Raw genomic sequence first — 27,796 nt, forward strand, 5'->3', positions numbered from 1 at the left:
CGCTCCGTGTGTGTGTGTGTGGGTGTTGGAAATGAAATATTAACTTCTAAGTCGTAGCCCAGTAACTATCTCTGAAGCACAGCCTCAGTGGAGCCGCTTAAGTTCAGACTGCAGAAGAATGGGGTAGAATAGGAAACGCACGTGAAATAAACTCTATTGTCTTGAGAGCAGAGGGAGGATTTGCTTTGCAGCAGCAGCATTTGAACACTGTAAACCCCGTCCTTTAGGTGAGAAGCACTATATTCACTTGTTCCTCCAGTAAAAATGTAGGTGTAAATACATTTGAACTTTGTGTTTCAGGCCATCTTTGATCGAAACAGGAAGGATGAGTTGCCAGGGCTTCAGCTGGAATGGATTGATGGAATTTGTGTGCCGCTGTACGAGGTAAATGCTTTAAGATCCACACACACACACACACACACACACACACACACACACACACACACACACACACACACGACATTGGCAGTCTCTGTCCTTCCTCAGCTTTTGTCCAACCTCAGTGACGTCAACAGTCGCCAACAACTATTCAACTTTTTCTATTTGCAGCCACAGATTTCTCACTGTTAAACGAAAATGTATTATTTTATTTTTTATTGAAAGCCATGAAACAACTTCAAGGTTGAATCCTGTTCTTTTGAGAAGAGAAGAATGAGTTGGCACTTTCTGACTGTAGACGGCTCAGAGGAAGTGCAGTGAATAGAGCTGTGATGTAAGTCAGGTTAAATCTCCTCTGTAAGACAGTGTACGTTGGGCTTTTGCACAACAATGAAATAAGGCCTGACTGTTGACTGCCTCTCTTCTGAGACATTTTGTCTAACGCACACATAGAGCGGCACTGGATCCCAGCTGAGCAAATGTTAGGGTCAGAGCTTGTGGTAATCTTTCAGGGAATTAATGGAAATCTATACTGTGTCCTCGCCAGTATAGTAATGTGTGTGTGTGTGTGTGTGTGTGTGTGTGTGTGTGTGTGTGTGTGTGTGTGTGTGTGTGTGTGTGTGTGTGTGTGTGTGTGTGTGTGTGTGTGTGTGTGTGTGTGTGTTTCTGAATGACGTCAAGAGAGGCTCACCCCCCCCCGTAGCAGCGGCTGTGTGGGAGAGAGTCTGATTTACCGAGAGATCAGCTCTGTTAAGAGAAGAGGCGTGCTGAAGCCAAATTCATGAAAGCAAACAGTTGTGAAGGCAGTCGCGGATAAAAAAAAGTAGCAGCATCCTTACAGCTTTTCAACTGTTAAAACTGCACTGTATTAAAAACATTAATCTTAGTCATCACGACTGGAACACAAACAATAAATAAATGAATTATCCCGGGATCAGTGTCAGAAGTTAGAGCAGACTTATCAGTGCGGGGCTCTGTTCCTCCATTGTTACAGTCTGTGTAGTGTAGATAAAAAGCATCAAAGCAGTGTGTTGTCTGCGTGGGGGGTTTGTCTCCACGCCTCATGTAAAGGCTGATGTTTGGAGAATGCAGATATGGAGCTCACGATCATGCTGCTGCCAATTAAACTTGCGAGGGGGAGAACAGAGGAAGTTCAGAGGCGGCAGGGTTTTTGTCCGTGGGCGGAAGAGATCTCGTTCTTGATCTCGCTGATCTCCTTCTCCTGGTGGTGGCTCGCTACTTTGTGGAATATTAATCCCCCATTATATAACCTTCCATCTTTACACCCCACAATATGACAGTCTCTCTCTCTCTCTCTCTGCTTCTTCTGAGTCTACCTCAGTGGAATAATGATGCTGTGCAAACCAATGACAATGTCCCACTGTGGATACTGCAGAGAGAGGGGGGGGAAATGTTTTCCTTTAGACAATTATTCTTCTTTTAAACCGCAAACGAGACAAATCCACACTGATTGAGACGATAAATCCGCTCTTTGTAGTTTCACAGCTGTGTGTAGACCACATGCCATCACAGTGTTATATTTTTTTGATTAACAGCTAATCTGCAGATCATTTTCTCATTAATCGTTGGGTTAAAAGATATATTTATATAGAACAATCTAAGCAGAAAAGAGGTTTAATCAGATTAAGAATCTTTATAACGGGAGCTTTGTGGGTACATACCCAACACATCACACAAATGAATTTGGTAAAATATTCTTATTTGACTGTTATAATACAGCAATTGTGTCTCATCGTGTGCTCTGAAATAGGAATCAGAAATGAATTGTCTAAAAACAAAACACAAATACAGCAAAAAAAATGATATACCTATGTCATTGAACTGAGCAATTTGGCATCCGGCCATATTGATAACAAACATTACTCAACGCTTGCTAAACTGCATGTTGTTGTCTCAGTCAGTACTTCCTTTGAATACATTTGCTATATGTATATACCATAACAAATATCAGAGAAAAAGGCAAATGAACAGTACAATAAACAGTCCAAAAACCCTAAATAACTCATTTAAAATCACATTAAGACAGAACAGCAGCAAATCCTCCAGGTTGAAGAGCTAAATACAGTGTACTTCAATCTTTAGCTATTTATATCAACTCTATGTTCCCATACAGTACTACACATATAGAAAAACAGATGGGTTGAAACACAAAAATAGTCCATTTCTAACAGGCATGGACTACAGAAATGGAAATCCATACTGTGCTCTAATATTGCTCGGCATCATGATTAGCAGCACACATATTCCAGCAATTACAATATAATCAATTATTAAATCATGCATGTTTATTAAACCACCTTTCAGGACATGTTATGAATTCTTAATAAACAAAAGTGGTCAGAGGGCTGTTTTTTAAAATAGTTTTGATGTCTGAACTTACTTGGCCACGTTACAGAGCTTTGTTCTGGTCGACCACCCACACAAGTGTTTTAATTGTTCGCATGAATTAGTGAATACTCCCTCTGAATATAAATGCATTTAAAGTTCACTTAATTGGCTACTGTGATTAGATGTGTTTTCTCCAACAGCACATTTGATTTCCCTTTCATAAGCACAATACACAATCCCCAGTGTGGGTGTACTTACTTACCTTCCTATTTATTTCATTCATTGTTACAATGGCTGCCAATTTACTCCTTTATTTGCGTGTGAATAATGTTTGGTATGTGGGACCCATGCCCACATGTTATATTAACATATAAAACGGGGTTAATGAAACAACTAATTACAGACTTCCCTGGAAATCCAATAGACTCAGCAGACAATGTGAGGAGAACAGAGGGAACAAAATCTCCCCGTCTCTCAGGTAATTTGTTAAAATGGTGGATGAAAGCTTTGAATACACGGCCACTTATAGTTTAACACTAACAAATGACAAAGACGACTTATCTCGGTCATACACGTGCTTCTAATCTTTGAACAGCAGCCATTTCACTGCCTTAAACTATAAAGCTATACTGTGCATAGCTGTTCTCGTAGCAGTGCTGTGTTCTCTGTATTGTTTCAATTGTTTTGCATTGCTTTCGATGAATAATGTGCTGCACTTCATCTGTGCCTCCCATATATTATCACTACTAGTCGTAGAGCTAAGCTCTTTTCTAAAAAATACATACGAGTTGATATGTGAAAAATCCAGGTTATTTTAACCCAATGTTCCCTTACTGATCTTGGGTAAAAGTCTGCTAGGAGTCATAAGTTAGTGTCCTAACTGAAGACTTGCCTTGATGAAAGGACTGGGGGCGCTGTTTTGCTTATAGCATTTGCATATTTTTCAATTATAAGCAGGTTTAGTCTATAAGACTTTTTCTTTATTATTGTTAGCACATTGATAGAACATCAGTTTTAATTGTTTATATTGCCTTTAGATTTTCTAATATTTATTCAAATGTTCTATTTTCATTTGCTCATATAAAGCCCATACTAGTAATAAAATGCATACAATGTTTTACGCAATTATAAAGTATATGCGAAAAGGTATAATGCCATTTGTGAATTTTTTGTGAGTTAACATATAATTGTCCCCTATATTGGCTTCCATAAGAATCATAAGAATCCTGAGTTGCTCCTCTAACCATCGTAATGATTTTAAAATACCTCAACAACAATTAGATGGGTTTTTGTGAAATGTTGTTCACAAATGTAGAACTCCAAACTGCTTCTAATGCTGATGATGATTTTAGTCTTTATATTTCATCTGTAATTTCCCCTTGTCATCTTTCTGCCCTTCCTCTCTCTCCCTCTAGACTCTTGTCAAGCTGAATCCCAAACTTCAGCCGATGGTTGACATGATCAAAGCTAACAGGGCCAATTGGGAGGAACTGAACAAGAAAAGACAGAGAAGCCAAAGTGTTTCTTCACCCTCGAGCTCCTGCAGTGGAGACAGCACAGAGACGAGCGGCTGCACGGTGGCGCCCTGCTGCAGCGGAGATGCTGACGGCACACCATCTAAACCCGTTAGTTAGCTCCTGATGCCATCTCCAGCTGATCTCTTTGGCTTTTACTCCCTCTTAAATGCAGCCTGCAACAGAGGCAGTGCAGTGCATGCAGAGGTTCTTGGGCTCTGCTCCTCTTCGCTTTTGCTGCTAGAGATGGGCTTTAGACTTGAGCGCGGCGCTATCATAGAGGTTTTTCTGCTCCCTTCAGTCTTCCTGAGCTGGAGGCTGACAGAGCTGTGTTTGGCGAGCTTGTTGAAGCAGCTACCAATCAGCTGATGACACCACGTCAGAAAAGGAAACCACTGTGTCAACATGTCAAGCAGTGAGCTAACACTAACTATTCTGGGCATTGCACAGATTTCCAAAGCATGGAGAATATTGGAGAGTTTGTCTCTGATGTGGTTCGTTTTATCTCAGTACCTCCTCGTTGCTCGCATTTTGCCCGGGGTAACAGAGATAGTTTTTGTAGATCTGTATATAGGCTATTAAGTTATTTACAAGTGCTGTTTAAGAACATGTAAGCTCTGGATTGTAATGTGGCTGTAGAGTTGCTGAAGGATAAAGGGGTGCAGGACCTGTGACAGTGCTTGCAATGCAAATTGAGTCTCCGCTCCCTCCCTCCCTGTGCCTTGTTTTATGATCCTAATGAAAAATGCATGGCCTCCTCACCAAGATTGTTAGATATAGAAATCCATGTTGAACCATGACATGTTTTATGCCATAATTTATAAAAACCAATGACTGCAATTATGTTTTGATCCCATATTAGCCACAAATCATCAACAGTATATACATATAGAAATCTATTTTGCCCAGTTTTATAAATGCAGGGTCTCACTTGTCACACACACAAACACACACAATGTGCCTTGATGAAGTTGTACTGATATCAATTCATTTTTGCAGAAATCTCATCAACTGATTTAATACTGAGACTAGACACATTAAGATTTTTTTTAATAAGGGTTCTACATTTTAAGAAACACGCTAAGATAAGAGGATACCTATATGATAAATAAAGCTACATTCAGTCGCGGTGACCAGGCCATTAACAACTGGCCTGGCTCCGTCCAAAGGAAATTCAATTTGTCAACCAGCATCTATAAACTTACTAATTCATTAATTCATTATTGTTTAATCTGAACAAAAAACTAAGCATACTGTTTTATAACAGGGTTGTGTGACAGACTCTTTGCCAGAACATGTAACTTTCTTCTGGTTGTTCAGCAAAAAGTTAGAATCTAGAACTGAGTCAGACACAAATTACAAATCACATTAAATAATCTTAATACAACATTTTGATTTGAGAGCTTCAGATGTGCTGCTAGGAGGATTTTGTAACCTCTGGACAAAGTCAGGCTGACTGTTACTTCCTCTTTCCAGTCTTTATTATTCATGCTTAGCTTTTTTCAAAGTGGTATCCTCTTACCTAACTTTCCGCAAAATGTTTTTCCAAAAATGTCAGAATTTGCTTTAATCGGATTGCTGTCCTTTTCACAAAGCTCACAAATGCTACTTAAACAGATTTTATAATTTCCAAAAAGGAGACTGAGACACTAAAACTGGTAGTAATGAAGTGCCCATGCAGTCATGAGCTATTATTTTTGATATTATTATCATTATTAATATTAGTATTATTTTAGGGTTGTGGTTATGCCTTATGAATTGTGTTGTAGCTTTGTTAATTGGAGTTTAAAAACGTGACTGTGCACATTGTGTGGCATGGATCTATGTGCTCTACTTTATTTTGGTTAAAGAGCTGAATTGAAGTTGATCAGAAACATTTAAATTGCATGTTTTATGCAGTATTAAATTCAACCACTTGCTAAGTATGTAGCAAACGTGAGCCGACAAATACCTCGTCCTTTGAACTTCATCAGTAAACACATTATCTCATTGGAAATGCATGATTTAAATTCTATTGCATTATGTTACGTGAGTTATGAATATTGCTGTTCTATTTTTCTATAAGGTCTCCAAACATCTATTTAGTCTAATTTGCAACGTACCGTGCTTCTTGTATTTCTTCTTTCCTCTCCCAGTTTGGACGCTCATTTTATTTATGGCGGGCTAGACTGAAAGAAATCTAGGGCATGAAAAGGCAAATGTGCAATGTTTATGTTCAGAGTTTAAATAAAAATATGCTGCTACATATACTCTGGTTTATTCTGACACTTTTACACAAGTATTTTAGATATTTGTATTTTTCTTGAGTATTTCCACTTCATGCTACTGTACACTACTACACCACAATTAAGAGATAACTATTGTTGGTTACTTTAAATATTGATCTAAAATACAAAACATTTGATGATAATTTCAAACTGAGGAATGTTTGTTGTTCAAAATACCCAACAGTGTATAACATTTTAAAATTAGCTCTACCTTACCCACAACCAGGGACCAAGATAGAAGGCCTACTTAAATATACATCTCATATAACTGTATAGTGTATTGCTTTAAATGTATTTGTGTAAAATAAACATTACAGTTTCACATTTAAATAAAGTTATGAGATGACATATGATACCACTGTTAAATTAACAACACAATTGGCCACAGAATAGACTGCATTGGGCCCAATTTCTACGTACAGTCCAACAGTACATTTAATTTCTTTAGACACAAGTTGCATACAACAGACTACATATTTAATGACGGCAACTTAATGTGGCCTTACTAAAATGAACTACAAATGGCCGACAATAGGCTACATAAAACGTCTATTGACACCATGGCAGGTGCATCAATCATTTCTAGGCCACATTGATGAAGAACATCACCAATGCGGACATAACATACAAAATAAACTGTACAGTACAACTGCTGCTAACACCCTCATTAAAACAAAAGAGAGATGCACACACACAACTGCTATGTGTTACAAAACTATGCGTTTTGCTGTCATCTGTATAGGAAGGTATACATCGATAGGTCAGTCAGTGTGTTGTTGTACTCACGTGTCTGGACGTCATACTGTTAGCATTGTGCACCAATAAGTCCTCCCCAATCTGCTCCAGGTTCAACTTCTTTGCTTGTTTATCATCAAAGTGTAATAAAAACAGTGCAGTCAGCCTCTCTGTCCCACTGTGGACCTGAAAGTTATCAAACATGTTGAGCTGATTCAGGTTAGCAGTATTAATTAAACAGCAGAAAAGTCCTCACAAACCTGAAGCTTAAAGTTCCTCCACCATTAGCATGATAGCATGTTAGCTTCTTTTCTTTTACAATCTTTATTGAAACAACATTTAATATACAAAAACTCATAAAATCCAGTGAAATTGTGGTTAACTTTATTAGTTTGCATGTATGTACTTAAAATGTACCATACTTAATTTAAACGAATGTATGGCTATGTCTGAACATAGCCGCTATGTTCAGCCTAATTTCAAAATTACTTAATTGTTTAGACTAGGCTACCGTATTCCAGGTATTTAGCATGTTAGCTAAAGGATGTCCTGAGCAGATTCCTGGATCTGTTCGATTTAGGTCACTCGTGCAGGGAGCTGGGTGGTGCATTAAATCAGTGATTAATTAAGGTAGATTTAACTTTCTCAACCTATGCCAAGCTAACAATAACATACCCCACAAGGACGTGATCTTTAATTTGATTGCATTGTTGTGAATTTATGTAGTGTTCACTTAGCGCCAACCGGGTCTGACTGCACCAGCACCTCTCTGCTCACATTTTTAAAATATTTTTATAACATGTAGTGGAGCCTCCTGCAGACAGCTTTTTTGTAAAATATTCTTTTTGTTATTTTTAATTTTTGTATAAAACATTATTTTACTTCAGTGTCATTTTGAATGCTTGTTGCTATTTTTACTTAAATAAAGGACCTTAATACTTTCTCCACCATTGATTTTGCTGCTCAGTAGGCTACAGTTATTTTTCCCCATGATTTTCCCCAGTGCAGTGCTGACCTCATGTGGACAAATGTAACTTTACACATGAAATGTATCAATCAAATACTTCAGGTATGCGCACATTTAATTGAAAAAAATAGTGAATGATGCGGCCATGTTAGAAAGTTAAAGAAAATTATGAAGAACTGCTCAAATATACATTATAAATATACATTTGGAAACCATATTTATCAACTCTTTACATTTCCAGTGATGATTTTAACTGCTGTATTCCTCCACACACTCCTCTGTATGGAGCCACAGAAAGTGATAACTGCAGTGCATTTCATCGTCCAAGGCTGAGCTCTATAGCTGTTGATAGGTGGCGCTGACGTCAGCAGGCAGTGTGTGGGCGGCTGTGTGGGTGAAGATGACTCCCAAATGAGCCTGTGTGTAGAAAAAAATCCTCCAGTCAGAAAGCAAAAGACAGGCAGTGTCTTCTGAGCTGGATTACCTTGAGCTCTGAGTGTCGCAGGTAGAGGAAACAAAAACCTGCTCTCAGGTTCCTGTTGACCCTCTTAGCACCGTCTGACAACATAAATAAAACTGCTATTAGAAATGATTCATGAGAGGGGCAGAGTTCTGCTCTATGAACAGGGTTGTACATATGTGAAAGAAAAATGCAACAAATGGGATGTTTTAGTTCAATTTATTGCACGAACAGCATAGACAAAATGTACTCGGTTGTTATGACGTTGTTAGGAGGAAGTGGAAAATAACAAAAACAAAAAGGTACATCCATAACGTTCAAAAGCTCACGTTTTTTTGACACAGGTAAAACGTCACATGACAGGTCCCTAATGAGTCCTTTTATCTTGGGAAATATTATGGATTAAAAAGGACGATGGTTCAGGAGAATGCAAATCATAGATCAGAAAGGGGAAAAGGCGAGATTTCTCAGCAAACTGCTTTCTTACAGCTTTACGTTGCTTCCAAATCATTGGTTTACAATTACAAATGGTACAAGTCTAGTATCAAATTGTAGCACATTACAGTATCCATCCCAAAACCTTTACACAGTACAGTAACAAGGGAAAATATATGCGTTTCTGGGCCATTCTACTGTATGGAGCAGATATGATTCAATACAGTGTCTTAAACATAAGAAACATGATGTAGAAAGGTTTAGCACATATAACAAATATCTACATTTTTACTTCTTTCAGAAGGGTTATCTTTGCATATGTTGATTAAAAAATATAGTTCAGCTGTGCATGAAGTTATTTAAAACGTTTACATGATCTGATCTGTTGAGTCTTTGGTACGACGTGAGCACCGGGATCCAGAGGCCTTAAACTGCAAACGGGGTCACATTGAATCAGGTGTGATGGAAAAACGCAATGGCTTTCCCCCCCCCACTTCACTGTCTCCACGATAAAGGTAAACGCTCTCAATACAAAAAACTAAACACACAAGGATTATCTCTCTTTGTAATCTCACTGTACTTCTAGAAAGGGGGGCTCTGTTAAAATTAGGAGGCAGAGGCACACACTTACAGTCACTTACAGAAAATGTCTCTTATGGCAATAGGTCAGTACAACAGAAGGCATGAGGGCAAGACACGGAAAACATCATGTCCGAGTTCATTCTGCTTCACAAAGCGACTCAGTAGAGTGTTTCGTAGGACAAGGGGAAGGCAGACAAAAGCTTTAGAAAGTGCATTCACTTAGAACTTACTAAAGAAGTGCCAAACACACACACTCACACACGAAAGTAAAAACAAACAGAAGAATTAACCATGTTGGCAAGAATATTTAGGAAATGCGTAAGAAAATATGACAACAAATAAAAGGTTTTGTTGCATCATGGCTGTAGCTCCAACAACAAGTTGAGGCAGTGATTAAACAGCAAGATGATCTTCACCGTGAGTGAGGATGATTGCTACAGCATATTTAGTGCAATATAACGTAAAATAAAAGGTTTTGGTGAATCAATAAATGGCACTGATTGACACTTTTGATGAAAAATGTCTGTGCATTTTTAGTTCACATTTAGTAACAATTAATCCCAAGATGCACAAGATGCTTTTTTTTAGAAAAAGGTAAGATAAAGGTGAGCGGGGAATTTAGAGAAGGTTTCTGTTTCCGAAGATGTTCTTGGGGTCCACGTAGTCCTTGACAGACTGGAGCATCCCCATGCCGACATCGGAGACGGTCTCTCTCATCCACTCCTTCCGAAGTTTTCCCACTGAATGACAGAGGAGAGAAAATAAATAAATAAACAAACAAACTGAAGGAAGAGGACCGAGGGGGAGAAATAGAGGAATCGGCACGGCTGATTGCTCAGCGGGCTGCTGGGAGCCAATCAATCTTGTGAGAGTGAGTGAATAAACAGAGGGTGATAAATGCTTTTATTCAGAGAGGAGAAATGTTTTGCATGGCATGATTTATGGAGCTCAGCAGACTATCAAACTCATTAGGCTCTGTGTGTTCCCAGAGGAGGGGCCGGCTGGCGGCTGGCGGCTGTAGCGGGCCGTCCCCGGCTCCCTCGCTCTTTGAGCCACCGCTCCCCCCCCCCCCCCCCTCCCTCCAGAGTTGCTGGAGCGTTTGTCTGTGTTTGTCTGTGTGTTTCTGTCTCATTGTGCACACGAGCACGCTCCTCTGGCTGACCCGTGAGGCGTGTTGTGCTCTCTTGTCCTGAACGCCGCTCGGCGCCCTCTGACACCGGCCCGATCACCACCAGGGGGCCAGAGCCACCCACACAATGGCCCTCTGTCAGCAGGACTCTGGCTTTCAGCCGCTCTACACCCTCCATCCTCCAAAACCCCCAACCTGAGGAGCGAGGGAGGCGGTGGCACCAGGCCTAGTGAGGGTGCCCATTGCTTCTCCAGCTGTCCACTCCGACATCCTCCACGGCGCCTGTGCCCGACAGGTTCTCAGCGGAGAGTCTGGAGCCAGCGAGAGGTCTGGTGACTGCGGAGGACTGGGCAAACCTCACTGGAGAGCCAAACTATTGTTAGAAAACTTCAAATAAAATAGAAACTTTGATTTTCAGCAATTCATTAGCCAAAATCTGTAAATTGAAATAGATGTTGAGCTTTCTGCAGATGGGGAGGGTTTGAACATTTTTGAGTTTTTCTTTTTTTTATATATTTGAGAAAGAGAAAGAAATGCAGAGGGGGTGAGAAGAATGACACACAAGGACAACAGCCCATGGCATCAGAGCCTCAGACTCACTCAGTGTCATTTTGGCTTTGGGCTTTTTATTTTTGGAAATATGTTGAGGTCGTTGAACCACTAAGGTACAACTTACTCACTTACTAAATGGGCCCTGCAGTATTATGCTACATATTCCGAAATGAAAGGTTTTTTATAGCAAAATCCTTAAATAGTAGGGTATTCAAATTTTCTATATCTTTTAGTTTGCGCTCATTTTGTCATTTATTTTTAACTAAAACACATATACCCCAAAAAATACGAATTGATAATTGAATGAACTGTTGCAGATTTAAGTGCCATCCTAATTTATCTTGGACTGATGCACTTTTAAATACCACTGCACAGCTGGAAGTTTGAACATCTAACAGAGAAAACTAGTCTTTATCAAAAGAATATAGGAGAAAAAGCAAAGGGCCTTCATAAAGGACTTTACGCTACACGATGGAAGTAACACAAAAGGCAGGAAACGTTTAAATATGTCCGATGATAGCAGGGTTAATTGTACTTTTGGGGGTCGTGTCGACTTAAAAGAAACACGATATCTATATCACAAAACTCAAAAGATAAATTTGAGAACAGAGCAGCTCAGAACAGGTGCTGCTCGCCGAGTAAACACTTGAAAGCAGCAGTGTAATCACTTGAGATTAGATAGGGAGGTCTAAACAAAGAGCGGTGTATAACGGGAATGTTCACAGGCTTTTCCTCCGCTCTCTGTACGCCTCTCTTTGCATCACCGGTTTGGGGAGCTCCAGTGTTCACAGGGCATGTTGAGGGAAGGCCTGTGATGAGGGTCCAGCCAGGAAGCCCAGATGGGGATCAGCCATGAGGCTAGGGAGGCCCGTCCCCTGACAAAACAGGGCCGACAGCGGGGTCACCGGGGGCTCTGGTACCACACACACCTCCAGATGGTGACAGAAGGACCCATCAGCTGCTACCCAATAACTAAGAAAGTACCCCGCTCTCCACAACCTCTTCCTCTTCAGGCCTCCCTCCTCGTCCCACCTCCATCCCTCCCTCCTCTCAGGAAACAGAGAGAAAACAGAAGGTGCTGGGACTGCATCATTGCCTCCATCACTGTGATAATTTACACATCTATCTTGTCATATTCTCTCCTTTTCGCTTGCTATTGCAATCAATCTCGCCAGACTAGGTCTGTGCAGCTGAGACATGCAAAGAAGAGCAGGTAGTTATTTCAAGAAATGACAGATTTCTTTTTAAAAAGTGTCATATTTCTCTTGTGTGGAAACGCTCAGGGAAGCACAGGGAGAAAAGAACTTCACTGAATCAGGTCATTTTTCTATTTTCTAAGTGCAGTGACCTGTGTGGAGGTGCGGTTGGCAGAGTTAGCGAGATTGGAGTTTTGCAGTGCGGCGACGTGAGGTGCAGATGCTGGGCACCCCGGGGTGACCCTCACACAGAGGAGACTGTAGTGGCCCCGCTGAGCCTTGACCCCTCTACACGCTCTCCCCAAGCTTCTTTGACAAATGGGGGTCAGGGCTTGAAAAACAGGGTAAGGTAGCGGCCCTGCATCGTGTGATATGGCCGAGCCGGAGTATTGGCTGATAGATGGATGACTCTCCTGGTGATGGATGTTCAACAACTCTTCACCGCTGCGACACTGGTGACCTAGTTAAAGAGGACATTTCTCCCAACGTGCTGGCTTTCAGATCCAGCATATAATCACACATATACCAGATCTTCATGTAAGCCATAAACCTGACTCCAAATCAAGTAGTTGAAATGTGTGTGATGGACAGCAGTCAACACGTGGTGCTGATAGCTGAGTATCATGTCCCGCAGAGAAAGAGCTCTACACGCCCAGATTCCCTTACCAACGCCCACGCAGCTCAACACTGACCTGCTGTAAATACAGGGCCACAAAAATGTATATTTCCCGCGGTGCCCTCCCACCTCACCATCCTTGACTACATCTGTTTTGTTTGATACACAAAACCCAGTGAAACTAGCTCCATTTGTCAAGCACTGATTGTGGGCAGACAAACCGGCCTGTCTGCGCTCAGATAGCAAAGCCCACTGTTATTAATCACAATTACAGAGTGGGCCCCGCACGCGGGAGCTGCATCAATATCCCCTCCTCCTCCCCCCCCCCCCCTGTCACCTCCCCGTGCTGCTCGGGGTGGCTGGGCCACCGTTTGGAGGTCAGTATACAGCCGGCGATAACGGCGGCATCATTTACCCCGGCCCCGCCGCCTCCTTTTTATTAGCAATCTTTTAATTTTGAACCCGTCCCTGCCTTCAGGAAAAATTGTGATTTAATATCGCAGCTGATTCACTGCATACTGTTTTTGACAGGTTGATGAATAGCCCGAAGTGATGTATGAAAACAGCGAGGCGGATGGCAATATAGATAAGGCAGCCATTTCGGTTAGCCCTGATGGGGCCCTGAGAGTTGTTCCACCGCCCCCAATGCTCACGTTTCATTTGGTCACTGCTGAGATGAACAAATAGCAGAGTCAGAGCCATTCATCGGCAGGGACATATTTTGGACGTGTGAAGGAAGCGATGAAAGATCTCCGACCAAATTCACATTTACAGCTGGCCGTCGGCTCGCTAGCATGGAAGAGAACACAGGGAGAACTCGCCATCCTGCCTGTGCTTCTGAGTGCAACCTCTTTTCACAAATTATAATCAAGGAGAAGGGTAAAATATCATGACACCCCATTCAATATTTTACGAGCAAAATGATGTGCAACTGTATGATGTTTGCCAAATCAGACCAAATATTTTCTGTATTATTCACGTTGTAGTACCTCCATGGTGATGTGACAAGCTCCCTCCATTGGCAAGGATCTCTTCTCTCGCTGCACGCTGGGGAAAATAAATATAAGACCAGAATTATTCATATTATACAATACAATATTCTGAAATGAACTCTCCAACTTGCTGGAAATCCAACCCATCAACGCATCAGATGTAATTATGATCTATGGAAGGACTGGACCATGCGTTAATGTTGATATAAATGTAACTGGTCATACCTCCACTTGTTCATACACGTGTACTGGATCACTGAGTCCCCTGTAGTTGAAGGCAAAGTAAAAGTAGACACAGGCACCAGTATCGTACGTCTGAGTCACCCTGTAGGAGAAAGAGTCATGTTTACACAAGCAGCAAAGACTTCTTTAATGTTTCCTTCAGCATTTAAAATCAAGTTTACATGAATACAAAGAGCAGGGTTTTGTCAAATCGTTCCCTTTTCATCCAATAAATGCTTTTTCTTCTTATAATTGGAAGACAAAGTTAAGTGGGAGGTATGGCTTTCCCTGGTGAACCCCTGACCTCAATTCCTTTCATGGTTTCTAGAAAGCGGAGGCAGCGTGAAAGCACTGTCACCTTTAATAACGTGACATTATCAGACATTAAATGGCCATCAAATGCTTTACTGAATCATCTGAGCCACATTTGTGCTGCAGGTAACGGGATGACTCACTGATGCGGGACAGAACATTTTATCAGTTTGTTGTTTTACACAGTAAAATAAAGTGTTTGTGTGTCTGCTTCCTAATACAATGAAGCTTATATTCTCCCATCTGGAATGTGTCAAAGAACATTTTATTGAGAATAAAATGCTTCTCTAATTTGCATGTTCTCTGTCTCTGGCCTTGTTCCCCCGTGGAGGAGCACGGTGCAGAGCCCTTGTTCATTTGACATGGCCCATCACCTGGCACACTGACTGTTCTAGAGGTTAAATGGACAAATCAATCATGTGACAGACTGCAGCCGGGAAATGAATGGCTGTCGCATAATCAGGCTGAGGCCTAATCTGTCCGCAATCAGAGAGCAGAAGCCCGGTGCACCTCGACTGGCTCGCCGTCTGTTTGTTAGTTTGTCCGTCTGACCGTTGGTCCGTCTGTCTGGTTGTGTGGCTTTGCTAACTCACCAGGGGTCCGGGGTAGTACTGGGTATACAGCCTCAATATTAGTTTGGTCAAACTAAATGTTGTGTTTTGATGACTTCCAGTACCGAAAGGTGGCCATGAATGTCTGTTCAGATTCTTTAGGCCTGGGGTAAATTAATAAATGGGATTAAAGTTCCACAGATATGTAAATGAAGTCTGACACATTGATGTTTTTTGATGGGATTTATTGGCAATAACAAAAATATAGAAATAAAGCCAGCCTTAAACTTCAATATATGAGAACTTTGTTGTATTTCAGAGGAGTTTTGTAGGAAAAAAACATTTGAAAAGTGTATATTTAAGTTCAAATGTTTTCCAGTGTTGATACCAAACCTCAGTTATTGCCTATCTGCACTTTTCTCCAATAATGTTTAATGATACCAGGGCTTGGGAGATTGGAGTTATTTTTAATTAACCAAAATGTGCTTTCAAACGGACATTTACAAACATTACCTGCATGTGGATAACGGTTGAAACTGCACTCCTTTGTTTTTGCATTCCCCAATGACGCGTGCCTTCACGTTCCGGCAAATGTCCAACACCCTGGGAATAAAAAAGAAAACCTGAATTAGGAAAAAAACTAATAAACACCTTAAAACAGAATGGTAAAATGGCTTTGAAGTATCACAACAGCAATCTAAACTGTGGTATTTGTACATTTAAAAAACAATACTTACTTACAAGTAAAATTACAAGCAATGCTAAATTATTAAGATTAAAAAAAAAAGGGATAGGGCCAGAAAAGAGGAAGAGGAGGAGACTAACACGACGGTCATTGTGGGAGAGGTTCCCACTGCTGGGGAAATGGCTGCCAGCCCGAAGCATGTGCAGCCGTGTGTGGAGGATGGAAAGAGAGGGGGGGGGCGTAATGAGCCAGGCACATATGCTCGCCTCAGTGCCTGATCTCTGGTCCCTCCCGTCAGGCATGTTACACAACACGGAGCTGTGTGTGCGCCTGCTTGTGTGTACTCCTGCTTGTGTGTGCTCCTGCTTGTGTGTGCTCCTGCTTGTGTGCTTTCCTGCTTGTGTGTGCTCCTGCTTGTGTGTGCTCCTGCTTGTGTGCTTTCCTGCTTGTGTGTGCTCCTGCTTGTGTGTGCTCCTGCTTGTGTGCTTTCCTGCTTGTGTGTGCTCCTGCTTGTGTGTGCTCCTGCTTGTGTGCTTTCCTGCTTGTGTGTGCTCCTGCTTGTGTGTGCTCCTGCTTGTGTGTGTTCCTGCTTGTGTGTGCTCCTGCTTGTGTGTGTTCTTGCTTGTGTGTGCTCCTGCTTGTGTGTGCTCCTGCTTGTGTGTGCTCCTGCTTGTGTGTGTTCCTGCTTGTGTGTGCTCCTGCTTGTGTGTGCTCCTGCTTGTGTGTGTTCCTGCTTGTGTGTGCATGTCTGACAAAATGATGATGAAACCATGGAGAAAATGCAGATCACACCACATGTGGGTGTGGGATAAATATGTGACTAATATTGCATTTCTTAGACACAGCGCACAATAAGATAGCTCTTTCTCAGTGTGTGTGTGTGTGTGTGTGTGTGTGTGTGCGCGTGCGTGCGTGTCAGTAATGGCGGGTTTGTAGGCTGAGGAACCTTCCGCCAACGCAAAGCCAGTTAATAGGTGGGGGGGGGGGCCTGAAGGTGAATGTCAAAGAGAGCCAAAGAGAAATACAAGAAAGGAGGGGAAACAGGAGCAGGAGGAAGACAGAGGGCTCTCTGAGGACTGACTGTGTGGGAGGAGAGAAAAGAAAAATGTGATTTAAATTAAACTGCTCATATTAAGGTGTTTACCTGTCCCAGGGCACAGAGGTTTCGAAGGACTCCCCGATCACATAGTACTCCATCCCCAAGTCCTGCTCACAGAACAAGATCAGGCTGTTAATGGTTATTCAGTACATTTACATCATCACAAGAAACCAGGATACCAGCTAACATCAGGTTACAAAGGTTTACAAGCCCTTAAGTAACCCAATTACTTTAAAAGCTACATGAACCGGTAATCAGATGTTACCCCCACCCTTATTTTGATTCCATGGCTTTCGACTAATTCATAATAATTGTTGTTTTATTTGTTTGGGTTTTGTTGGAGCAGTTAGATAAATAACACAATAGGAGGACAGAATCTGTAATAGGTGCATTGTTTTCTCTTTGCAAATATATGATTGACTGAAGCCTATTTTTGAATGAACACAGGTTTTTTCCTCTTTTCTAAAACCCATCCGGTCCACACATCAACATTTCTACACATCATCTTTGAAAATGGAGTTTGTGAAACTCGTCACGTTACAAAAGCTTTGTTTTCAGTAGCTTAAAATAAAGTGCGTAAACAAAAGGCGAACGTTTATAGTGAAAAGCTATTTTGTAAAGGTAGAACATGCCTACATTTCAGGCTATCATTTATATATTTAAACAGCTGAGTTTAAGAAAGCATATGACTAAAGAAAGCAGAGAGCCACCATGTTATATAAGTGCACTTAAACTCCTTGCTTGTTTCTGTGCTGATCAAAAGGCCTCCCTGACAGGACTGACCTCAGACAACTCTCCATTGTCCTCTGACTGCAGCCTCTGTGCTCTCCTCATGGTGTAGATACCTCAGTGTTAGACACCCTGACAACAACTGTGACCAGATCAAATCAGAGACCTCCCGAGGTCGCATTCTGCCGCCTCTCTGTGTTGTTCGCTATCCTATCTGCTGTCAGCCTGCGCCATCCCGCCCGCCCCACCTGCCCGTCAGCGCAGACAGAGAAAAAGCAAGAGGAGTGACCCACCCGGAGGTAAGCGATGACGAAGGTCAACATGTAGCCCCTCTGCCCATTGTCCTCTCCAGCTGCCAGCCCCCTGGAAGAAGATAACAGGGTTAATATTTAACAGCTCTTTTCTTTCAGCTTTGTTGGTCCGACGGCTCGCCTCACAACAGCCGCCTGGGAGCCTGTCAATCCAACAATGTTCAGATCAATGAAGCTTTGCTCGGTGCATCGCCACAGGTCAGCCACACATCCATCACCTGCAGTGGGTAATCAGATTTTCATCCACCACCCAAACTAATCAGGCCATGCTCATTAGAAAATCACTATATCGATTGTCACCCTTCTTCCTGTTTTACCCAACACCACAAGAAAATATTCCTCACAGAACCGCACCAATCCATCACTGGCACTTGATCTGATGGCTGATCACAATTTATTTGTAATAATGCAATAAAGCAGAGGATGCTGCATGTAACTGACAAGTTTCTTATGATTTAATTGCTGGCGGTTACCAGGGCAGGGCTCCAGCTACCTGCAGGTCTGGGCGCTGAGCCAGAGAATAACACCAACAGTAATATGTAATCCATAAGATTTACCCTGGAGAAAAATCACTGACACGCCGGTGGGGAGCGCAGCAGCTCTGCTTGGTCCCCTGTTTAAATCTGTTTTGTAATGACCTATTGTTTCTGACTAATAAGTAATACATCTATATGTTTAGTTTAAGGAAGGCTTTTTAAAAAGTTGATCCTTAAAATAAACATCGTCATGTTTATTTCTATGCACTGTTTACATAAAGCTTGATATTTTGCCTTTTACTTACTCTCAAGTTAAAGTGAACCGATTTGGTTTAAACTCATTAATCAGTGTGAGGTTAAACAAAATCTGGTTGTTCCTAAAAAGCCGTTTTTTTTGCAGCAACAGGGTGTCGACCACATAATTGACCAGAAAGTCAAGTAAAATCAAGTGGTGATAAAAGCAGACTGAAAAAATTGCTGGTAATTCAAAATAAAGAGAAAAGTAGGGGAAAATGCCGCCAATTTAATTTTTTTCTTATATCCAAAATAAACAATTGAATGTTTTCCATTTATAAAAAAACATGATTATGCGCAGAACATATTGCTTCGAACAGTGCACATTTAAAACAATGTGTTGAAGCGTCAGAGCCATCTCAGAATCATAAATGAACAAGTTGGACGGCACACAACTAAATTTATGTTGGGATGAACTCATCTATGAATTTATTGTTGTGGGTCTAAACCAGGCAGAGGATAGAGAGAGCATCCCTCTCCGGCTGACAGGGAACTGATTTCCACCAAAGTCCTCATTGATCCGTTTAATGATCAATCACAACAGCCAAGCACTCCCAGGCTGCGTCTTCTTGCCCCGCGCTGTCCTGAGGGGAGCTGTGCCCCCCCCACCCCCGCCCACACCACACCTACTTTAACAGAAAAGCTGGCCTGACAGGAGGACATCCACAGGTGATCCATCAACTCACACAGAGACAAACTACTGAGTAGGAGACCACGTCTGAAGTGTGTAACTGTGCCTCTCCATCCTTTTCACTGCTACTACATAACGGCTGGTTAAATAAAGTGACATCAGGGCTTCAGGCATTATGTTCAAAGCCTCACCATGCTTTGTCATTTCTGCGCTTTACACGGTCGGGATCTGTAACTGACCTCTGTAACATGCTTTGTTTTAAGAGAGATAAAACGGCTTACCCAAATTTGGCAGCGATGTCATAAACTTGCTTCTCGTGCTGCAGGACCTTCTCCCGTCCCCCCTCAAACAGCAGGGTGGCCACACACAGGCGGTCCGGGTCGAACCCTTTGAACTGGTGATTAAAGAATAGATTAATTTTTTATTAAAAGCACTTGAGCCAAGCAACTGGTGATATTCATGTCTATTTTATGTTTACCTTGGTGATGTAAAACTTCTTCAAGCCGTCCAGAAAGGATGTGAACATGGAAGATACTTGAGGCTTCAGGGCATGACCTGTGAAAATATAAGATAAGCTCCATCTGTTCACAAAGATGTGGACCGACTTTTCACACATTAGTCATACGCTGCTTGAGCTTACATCCTCCAGCGCTCTGAGAGGGCAAGCCAGTCAGATTTATTTGGGGTTTCAAACAAAAGGAGGAAAAAATAAATGGTAACATTTGAATAACTTTACAACTGGCCAGTGGCTGCCAGCGACAGCGACTATAAATCAGAGGGTTTCCGAAGGGAAGTGGGGTTGACACAGCGATATCCGTCTTCCTCACCCACACTTTTTGATTTATTTCTGATCGGACGCACAAAAGCGCCTGTGGACAAGCGAAAATGAGGGGCTGGGGCCAATGGGATGGTTATCAATCACTGTGGCGAAGTCACGGGTGATGTCGCAGAGACTTAACAGTTCATTTATTTCCCCCCATGCTCAAGTCTCTTCATCACTTAGTGTCCTAATTGTTTCCATTCCAAAATTTGATTGCAGGTCTTTGGGTCTCTCGCAGCCATCATACTTGTTAATTAAATACTCAACATCCTGAGAGAGAAAATTATACCTACACTGTGCATATTTTTACTTTTGACTCTCCCATCTGTGGTTTGGTATTTTCTTTGCATATCAACACGCTGCTACTTACCACATCCTTTTCATTTTTCATCTTGTGGATCAAGAGAGGCAGCGCTAAATTGTACTTGTAGTCCCAATCTGATGAAGAATGTGAATACATCTACCCTTCTTACTAAACAGCCAACAAGATTAAAAGTGAGGACAAGCCACTAATAAGCCCAAGAAGGTATCATAGAGCCATGAGTTTTAGTTATTAGTGAAAAACCTGGTCGCTTCATCTTCCCTGCTTAATGCTAAGAAGTGCCTACTCTGTGAAAAGTGGAAATATAGGGGAGATAATGAGATCCCCGGAGACTGGGGAACTTTACAGAGATCTCTGGCAATGCCAGATGCATTCCACGAGACCTTAGGAAACAACATCATAAAACTTCAATGTAACAACTACTTAATTTTGACCAGGGTCATTTTTCACCTTGCTTCAATTTTTCAGCTGTGTGTGTGTGTGTGTGTGTGTGTGTGTGTGTGTGTGTGTGTGTGTGTGTGTGTGTGTGTGTGTGTGTGTGTGTGTGTGTGTGTGTGTGTGTGTGTGTGTGTGTGTGTGTGTGTGTGTGTGTGTGTGTGTGTGTGTGTGTGTGTGACAAAAATAATAATCAATTTAACAATTCAGTGTTGTTGAAGGTAAAATCATTGCATGCTGTACCACTGCCATTCATTGTTCTTCTCTCAGAGGTATTCCCCACATCAATGAAACAAATACATACATATTGACCCATAAATACAGGAAGTTTTCAACTCTAAATAACTACATACAGTAACTATGCCTGCTGTGATATGTTCAAAGCCAAAGGTTACATTTATTTCCTAAAGAAAAACACACTTCCTGAAAATGAAAACCAGGTCAGATAAAGTCCTACTTGCTCGGTGAGTGATCACCACACATCACTCAGATGGCTTAAATGAGAGTAATGTTCACACACAAGATGTAATGACAGCAGTACTATTTAATGCTTAGAGCCCGGTCTCGCTTATATTGTGAATGATAAAACAAAACTCACCAAATTTAAATTGCTCATTATCCATGAGTCGTATCGACGCTGGGGCGCACCTCTGAAAAACAAAAGTTATTATTTGAATCACAGGGAAAAATTATGTCAAATGAGTGATATAAAATAAATCCCCCAAATGATATGACATTTTTTCAGTGTATTGATTTGTATTCTATTATTGTATATGTTTTGTTCTAGTCATTAGGTAAGCTTAGTTTTCTTTTTTTAATATTGTTGTTTTTGTATTTAAAAAGGAGATTCATTGTATCACCCTTGTGGCTTCTTGATCTTTCCTTCCACATTTTTTTCATTATCTGGATTTTATTTGCAGTGTTATGCATGTGCAAATCAAATAAAACATAAAACCGAGAACAATTGGCACTTTAAAGTTGGGATAATGGCGTCGTCAGCCTGTCTTAGTTGTAGAAGAAGGATATAAAAGGAAGCTTTCGTCAGTGTCTTGGCAGTTAAGGCAATACTCATGGACTAAAATACATTGGGGTCTTTCTTGCTGATTTGTGTTGACAGTGAAGAGCTGCAGTTAAGGCCGAAAAAGTGCTCATTGCAGCTTGAGTAACTTTCAACACTCAAAAGGTTTCTGGCTCGGCCTCATGTTGAGACAGGGAGAGAAAGCAGTGAAACGTATTATTAACATGTTACCTGTTTGGCAACCTCTCGAAGACAGGCAACTCCCTGCTCAAAATTAGGGAATACGACTGAGCCGTATTTCTGGTACTCTGGCATGGGACGAATCTTCATCGTGACCTCTGTAACCACGCCCAGGGTTCCTGTGGAAGATCACAGTGAAAGATTTTCAGTTTAAAAAAAACAAGTAAATCAGCTCCCACAATGTATATGGCCTAACCTCTTCTTAGAGCGAAACTTAAAGACTGTTTACAAGTCTGTGGTACACGTCCCGAGGGTCCTTTGGTTGACCTTTGTCTCACATTTCACCGAGTAGATCTGGTTTTCAACCGCACACTGGGGGTGAACTAAGATTTATCAACTTAAGACTGGGAAGAAATAAAGCAGAGCCTTATCAAAGGAAGCGAGGCCAACAGGAGCAGAAACATACAGGTAGGCCGAAACCTCTGGCTGTCCTCATGATCCTGAAAACTATCAACCAATTCGCTGCTGCTGCAGGAGTCAGGTTGCATGTTTAAAGAAACTGAGAATCCACTTTACCTTACACAGCAAATATGGCAGGGAATAATACTTAAAAACTACTTCAATGCAAATATCCGTGTTGACAGTCAACTTAAGCTAGGGAGTGCTGATTGCCTTTCTGCAAGTCTGTAACAGAATTTATTATATACAATAAAACTGAAAAGTGTTTGAAATCCTCCATCCCTTTTTCTGCTTTATGAACATTAGGTGAATAAAAACATGCACTCCAACACAACACAAGGTACTGCTGAAAAAAAAACATCAGAATACTATGTGCATTGTTACTAAATCAATTTCTTGCACTTTCAAACAGAATCAAGTTGGGAAAACATCGTTGATTTGTAACAGTTATTTGATGTACTGAAATTAGTTGATGATTAATAGAAAGATAATTACTAACAATTACTCAACAATTTTGATTACATTTAATTGTTGAATATTGCATTAAAGGTGGGGTAGGTAATTTTGGAGAAACCAGCTCGAGATAGCTAGAATTTGAAAATACACAACCGGAAAAAATCTGCCACTTCCTTACAGAGCCCCTCCTCCAACACACACAAACGCGCACATGACCAATGAGGGCACGAGATAAGTTTGTGCACAGATGGAAGGCTGACGGGCAGGTAGGCCATCCAGTTATTTTAGCTGGGCCGGCTAAAATGATTGGTCGTGCTTTTTACAGTATTACGGCTTCCACAGATGACATTTTTTTTATGGATTTTTTGTCAAAACACTTAAACACGCCGTCTTCTTTTGATTGACATCATTGGGAACTAAATATATATGTTTTTTGGACTGTTGCTAGAAATGGGTTTTAATAAAGTGTAAAAGGACATCTCTAACTTTTTTCTGACATTTAACTAATTAAAATAAATCATCAAGAAAAATAAGTGTTAGTTGCAGTCCTTATTCCTGAATTTGATCTGTAAGGACCAATCATATGACCCCCACCCCGACCCCCACCGACTGTTGTGTGTTACTACAGAAGATCTCCATTTACAGACGCATCTCTGCCAAACATAGCCGGCTCCATTAGGGAGGTTTCCCCCGCCTGTTATGTCTGTTAATGAGCCCTCTAACGTGACACTACATGCCACACGCTGCTCCCTAGTGGCCCTCTGGAAAACATGTGACTCCATTAGGCTTCAGCCAAGAAGAGGCTCCTCCTTCCTGAGAGTGGCAGGAGGAGCTACAGAGGGGGCGAGCGAGGACGAGCAGAGAGAGAGAGAGAGAGGAACAAGGGAGGAGCCACAGTGGTAAGGGAGTAAAGGAGGTGAGTGAGTGAGGAATAAAGGGAGGTAATAAGAACAGCAAGGTCATAAAAACACTATCTTGGGGACGGATGCAATGCAATGAAAAGCTGGAGTGCAGCTTAAGTCATTTTTTACTGTGACCGTCTCTATTAAACCAACCTCCTCTCACAGGATGAGTAAACGGGGAAAGGGGCCGTTCCCAATGAATAGTCCCTCCGCTGCAAGAGATATTAGTAAGAAAAAACAACGCTGACCACTGTGAAGCCCCCACTTTATAACCAAATAATTGAATTAGCACACCTACTTCACATCCTCTACGGCTGAGAGGAGTTTAAAAGTTATTATCATTGATTATTCCACTGTTTACACCGGTTTAAAGCAAGAAGAGAGAAGAAAATACTTTGCATTCAGGCTAGTCCAAGGTCAGAGAGATGGAGAGACCCGGCTGTTGTGCGGTGAATGAGAAGCTCCCATGTTCCACAGCAATTTCTGGCTAAATGGATGTGTTCCACTTAACATGCAGAGCATAGTTGAGGGTTTTAGTGTGGTGCTTTGTTGTGTCCTACTGTCAGGCCGCAGGATGCAGTTTCTGGGGTGATGAGGGAGATTATTTTAATGAGACTGTTTGCTGGTGTGACCTCTGAGTCCCAGCGTCCGGCCCCCCAGAAGTACATGTGCTCACAGAGACGTGTGAGCCTCCCCCCCATCTCTGGAACGCCACTACTTACCATTATGTTATTTACTGGGTTTACTGGTTTTACAAAACTCAACCTGCTTCGGTATGCTTCTAAAATGCTGTTGCCCAAAAATTATAGCAACATTTATAATTTTGCTGTTATGAAAGTGGTTGTTCATACTTAAAAAGAAAAAAATGTGTTTGTATAGGATTAAAATGATATAAGTCAGAGTTGATCTGCACAGTTAAGAAACTACTTTAAAAAAAAATATTTATATAAGTGTTTTGTTGGTCATTTAGAAATGATCAATGATAACATATAATTGTGCACGTTTAAACATGGTTTGTCTTTGTGTGTCGGTTGAATTGCTGTTTTGTTTCTGTTTTTCCCATTATTTAATGTCTTTGCGTTGATTTTGTTATTCGTATTCGTATGGTATGTTTGGATCCTGTCAAAAACAATATGGTTCATCTCAGGGTGGTTTACTTGATAAATAGTCTTTTACAACAACAATACAATAATTATTTAAAAAAAGCTGCTGAAAATGTTTTATAATGTTGAAACATTTTCAATTGTAGTCTTCATTCAGTACTAAATGTGTCACTTGTGACTGAATTTGAATCAGATCTTATATACAAATACGCGCTCTTGGTATTGAAATGGCTTCTAATGAGTACAAATGGAGATTTCTGCAGTGATCCCAGCTCAGTCAGGGAGCAGATTGCTGAGCTTTGTAGGGCGAATATAAACTTTGCATCGACAGCTGTTTAACATAGCCATGCCAAGAGTCTCTGAACCTCCTCATTATGTAGGGGGGGAACCTGGCATATGGCAGTATTCTCTGTGGGCATTCACAAGGACAGGGCACTGCAGATGGGGCTGGGAGGACACTTGCTGGTTCCTAACTAACACCCCTCCAGATCTCTGTTCCACCAAAGCTGGTTAATATGTAAGAAGCCCAGAGCATGAGAACCGTCCTGGTGTTACCGTTTTATCACAAAGACTTGCACAACAAACACAGATGAACATACAAACTGCCCACATGCTCTGCTGTACTGAAATCACACGAGAACGGTAGCACACCTTCTGAGCCCATGATGAAGTGGTGAATGTCTGGCCCCGTGGACATGCGTGGGCCTCGACAGCTTTTTTCAATCACTCCTTGAGGGGTCACCATCTTTACATGCACCACCTATTGAGCAACATAAAAAACACTCATTAGAAACAGAAATATGCAAAACAGTAGTCTAGATTTATTTTCACAGATTTACAAATGTTGACAAAAATGTGTTTGGCTATTGCCATATGTCATATCCAATGCTCTGACCACTGCATTTTAGAGGGGAGGGTCAAGTCCACAAAGCTTCTGCTTATAATGTCCTCTTTAATTACTGTGCAGTAACAGCTGTGTGCTGACTGTCATCCTTTGGCACAAACATGAGCAGGAAGATAAAGGGGGGGGGGACTCACCAGGTCCTCAATGTTGCCGTAGATGTTCTTCTTCATGCCTGACGCTCTGGTTGCTACCCACCCCCCCAGGGAGCTGAACTCCATGGAGTCAGGCTCATGGCCCGTACAGTAGCCGCTCTCATTAAGCTGTAAAAAATAGGGTTTTTTGGTTTCAATTAAAAGGGGAGAGAAAAATGTTTTGGGGGAAATTATGTAGTAAACCCAGAAGAATGTTTTAATAACAAGCAAAAAGCATGCGCAAGCACGAGGAAAACATATAATTGCAGCTGCAGGCTGAATTTCACTGCTCTTGTTTTGCTGCAATGCTAAAACTCTGGTTTTATGGCATCATACATTTTTTACAACCGCCTAAAATAAACCAAGAGAAAGAGCACAAAAAGAGAGATCAGTGCATGTCTGGGCAATGCAAAGCTCCACTGCTTCTCTGTATCATTTGTGTCATTTGTAAAATTGCTGAATTCTGCCAGGTGACATGATAAATACAAATGTACACTTCAGTTTTAAATGTTTATGTCAAGCTGTAAGTTATACAAACAGTTGTGATTTAAGTTTTGTGCACATTCAGCTTCAGCAGTCCCACCCATTCCACGAATACTGTAAGCGACATCTTAGTTATTTGTTAAATAGCCTTAGAATGTGAGAATAATACACATTAAACATAAAACCTTTGCGCAACCACCATCAGATGCACCGTCCCTGCAGCTCTGAGGAGAATGAGTCCGTCTTCAGGAACAAACACATTTACCTGAAGGCTGCCCAGCTTGCATATTGCATCTTCAGGCATAACATTTAATAGTAATAATAATAAGGTCCTTAAAGTACAACAACAACCCCCTGCAGAGGCACAAAACAGGGGTTAAGTCAGGCCTTGTTTTATCGCAGCACTTCCCTGGAAGGCAGTTTTTAACGCAGACCCATCTGCTCCATCAAAATGGCCCCGTCTAAATACAGAGGTAGATTCTGCTTTAGATGCAGCTCACGCATTCCTCTGCATCAAATGCCCGCTCCTTCTCCATTTTTCTGAATTAGCTTGATGGTGCCATCTGCTCATGACCGCCGCCTCACTCTCTAATCTCTCCCCCTCAGCTCTGCTCCCGTCTCACACTCCCTCCTAAACGCTGCTCAATCTACTGAGCACAGAGTAGCAAGGTGACTGAGCGTGGGCAACCTGTATGTGAATGGTCGCACAGCTTGATTGTTGGCACAACACGGCACAGCAATGTAAGCTCTTTCATGGATGAATATGGATGGATGAGCAGTACTTACCAATCGCTCCAAATCCTGGCCGACGATGCCAGCTTCCACATGGGCCGTTAAATTTTTCTCGTCAATCCACAGAATGCGGTTCTGTGAATGGAAAACACAGGTCATAAAACATTTAGTATAAATGCTTAATGCCAAACAGTTTAATAGAAATACTCTCTAATGCTTTTTGTTTAATTTGTCTAAAAACATTGCTATTCTGTTGTGTAAGTTACAATATCTTAATACAAATGTTGCATATCCCCATTTCTGTTAAGTTGACATAAACTAGGTCCTCAACAGCAAGGCAAGGCAAGTTTATTTATATAGCACCTTTCA

The 27,796-nt window shown here is 41.5% G+C and overlaps 2 protein-coding genes across 2 annotated transcripts in view; one reads left to right on the top strand and one right to left on the bottom strand.

Annotated features, from left to right (window-relative positions):
* pde11a (phosphodiesterase 11a) overlaps positions 1-4,412 on the top strand; it is a 32,772-nt gene extending 28,360 nt beyond the window's left edge. Inside the window, exons 19-20 of the mRNA XM_034128887.1 lie at positions 301-384; positions 4,143-4,412. Coding sequence (XP_033984778.1) covers positions 301-384; positions 4,143-4,361 — 303 coding nt within the window. The 3' untranslated portion in view covers positions 4,362-4,412. The remainder of the gene's footprint in view (positions 1-300; positions 385-4,142) is intronic.
* Positions 4,413-8,872: 4,460 nt separating this feature from the next.
* agps (alkylglycerone phosphate synthase) overlaps positions 8,873-27,796 on the bottom strand; it is a 29,191-nt gene continuing 10,267 nt past the window's right edge. Inside the window, exons 8-20 of the mRNA XM_034128752.1 lie at positions 27,482-27,562; positions 26,216-26,341; positions 25,829-25,937; positions 22,309-22,436; positions 21,658-21,709; positions 19,961-20,037; positions 19,764-19,876; positions 18,064-18,133; positions 17,087-17,148; positions 15,771-15,860; positions 14,398-14,497; positions 14,170-14,227; positions 8,873-10,427 (exon numbers count right to left, since the gene is read on the bottom strand). Coding sequence (XP_033984643.1) covers positions 10,306-10,427; positions 14,170-14,227; positions 14,398-14,497; positions 15,771-15,860; positions 17,087-17,148; positions 18,064-18,133; positions 19,764-19,876; positions 19,961-20,037; positions 21,658-21,709; positions 22,309-22,436; positions 25,829-25,937; positions 26,216-26,341; positions 27,482-27,562 — 1,188 coding nt within the window. The 3' untranslated portion in view covers positions 8,873-10,305. The remainder of the gene's footprint in view (positions 10,428-14,169; positions 14,228-14,397; positions 14,498-15,770; positions 15,861-17,086; positions 17,149-18,063; positions 18,134-19,763; positions 19,877-19,960; positions 20,038-21,657; positions 21,710-22,308; positions 22,437-25,828; positions 25,938-26,215; positions 26,342-27,481; positions 27,563-27,796) is intronic.

The sequence above is a fragment of the Trematomus bernacchii genome, unplaced genomic scaffold (genome assembly GCF_902827165.1).
Source record: "Trematomus bernacchii unplaced genomic scaffold, fTreBer1.1, whole genome shotgun sequence".
Classification (NCBI taxonomy): Eukaryota; Metazoa; Chordata; class Actinopteri; order Perciformes; family Nototheniidae; genus Trematomus; species Trematomus bernacchii.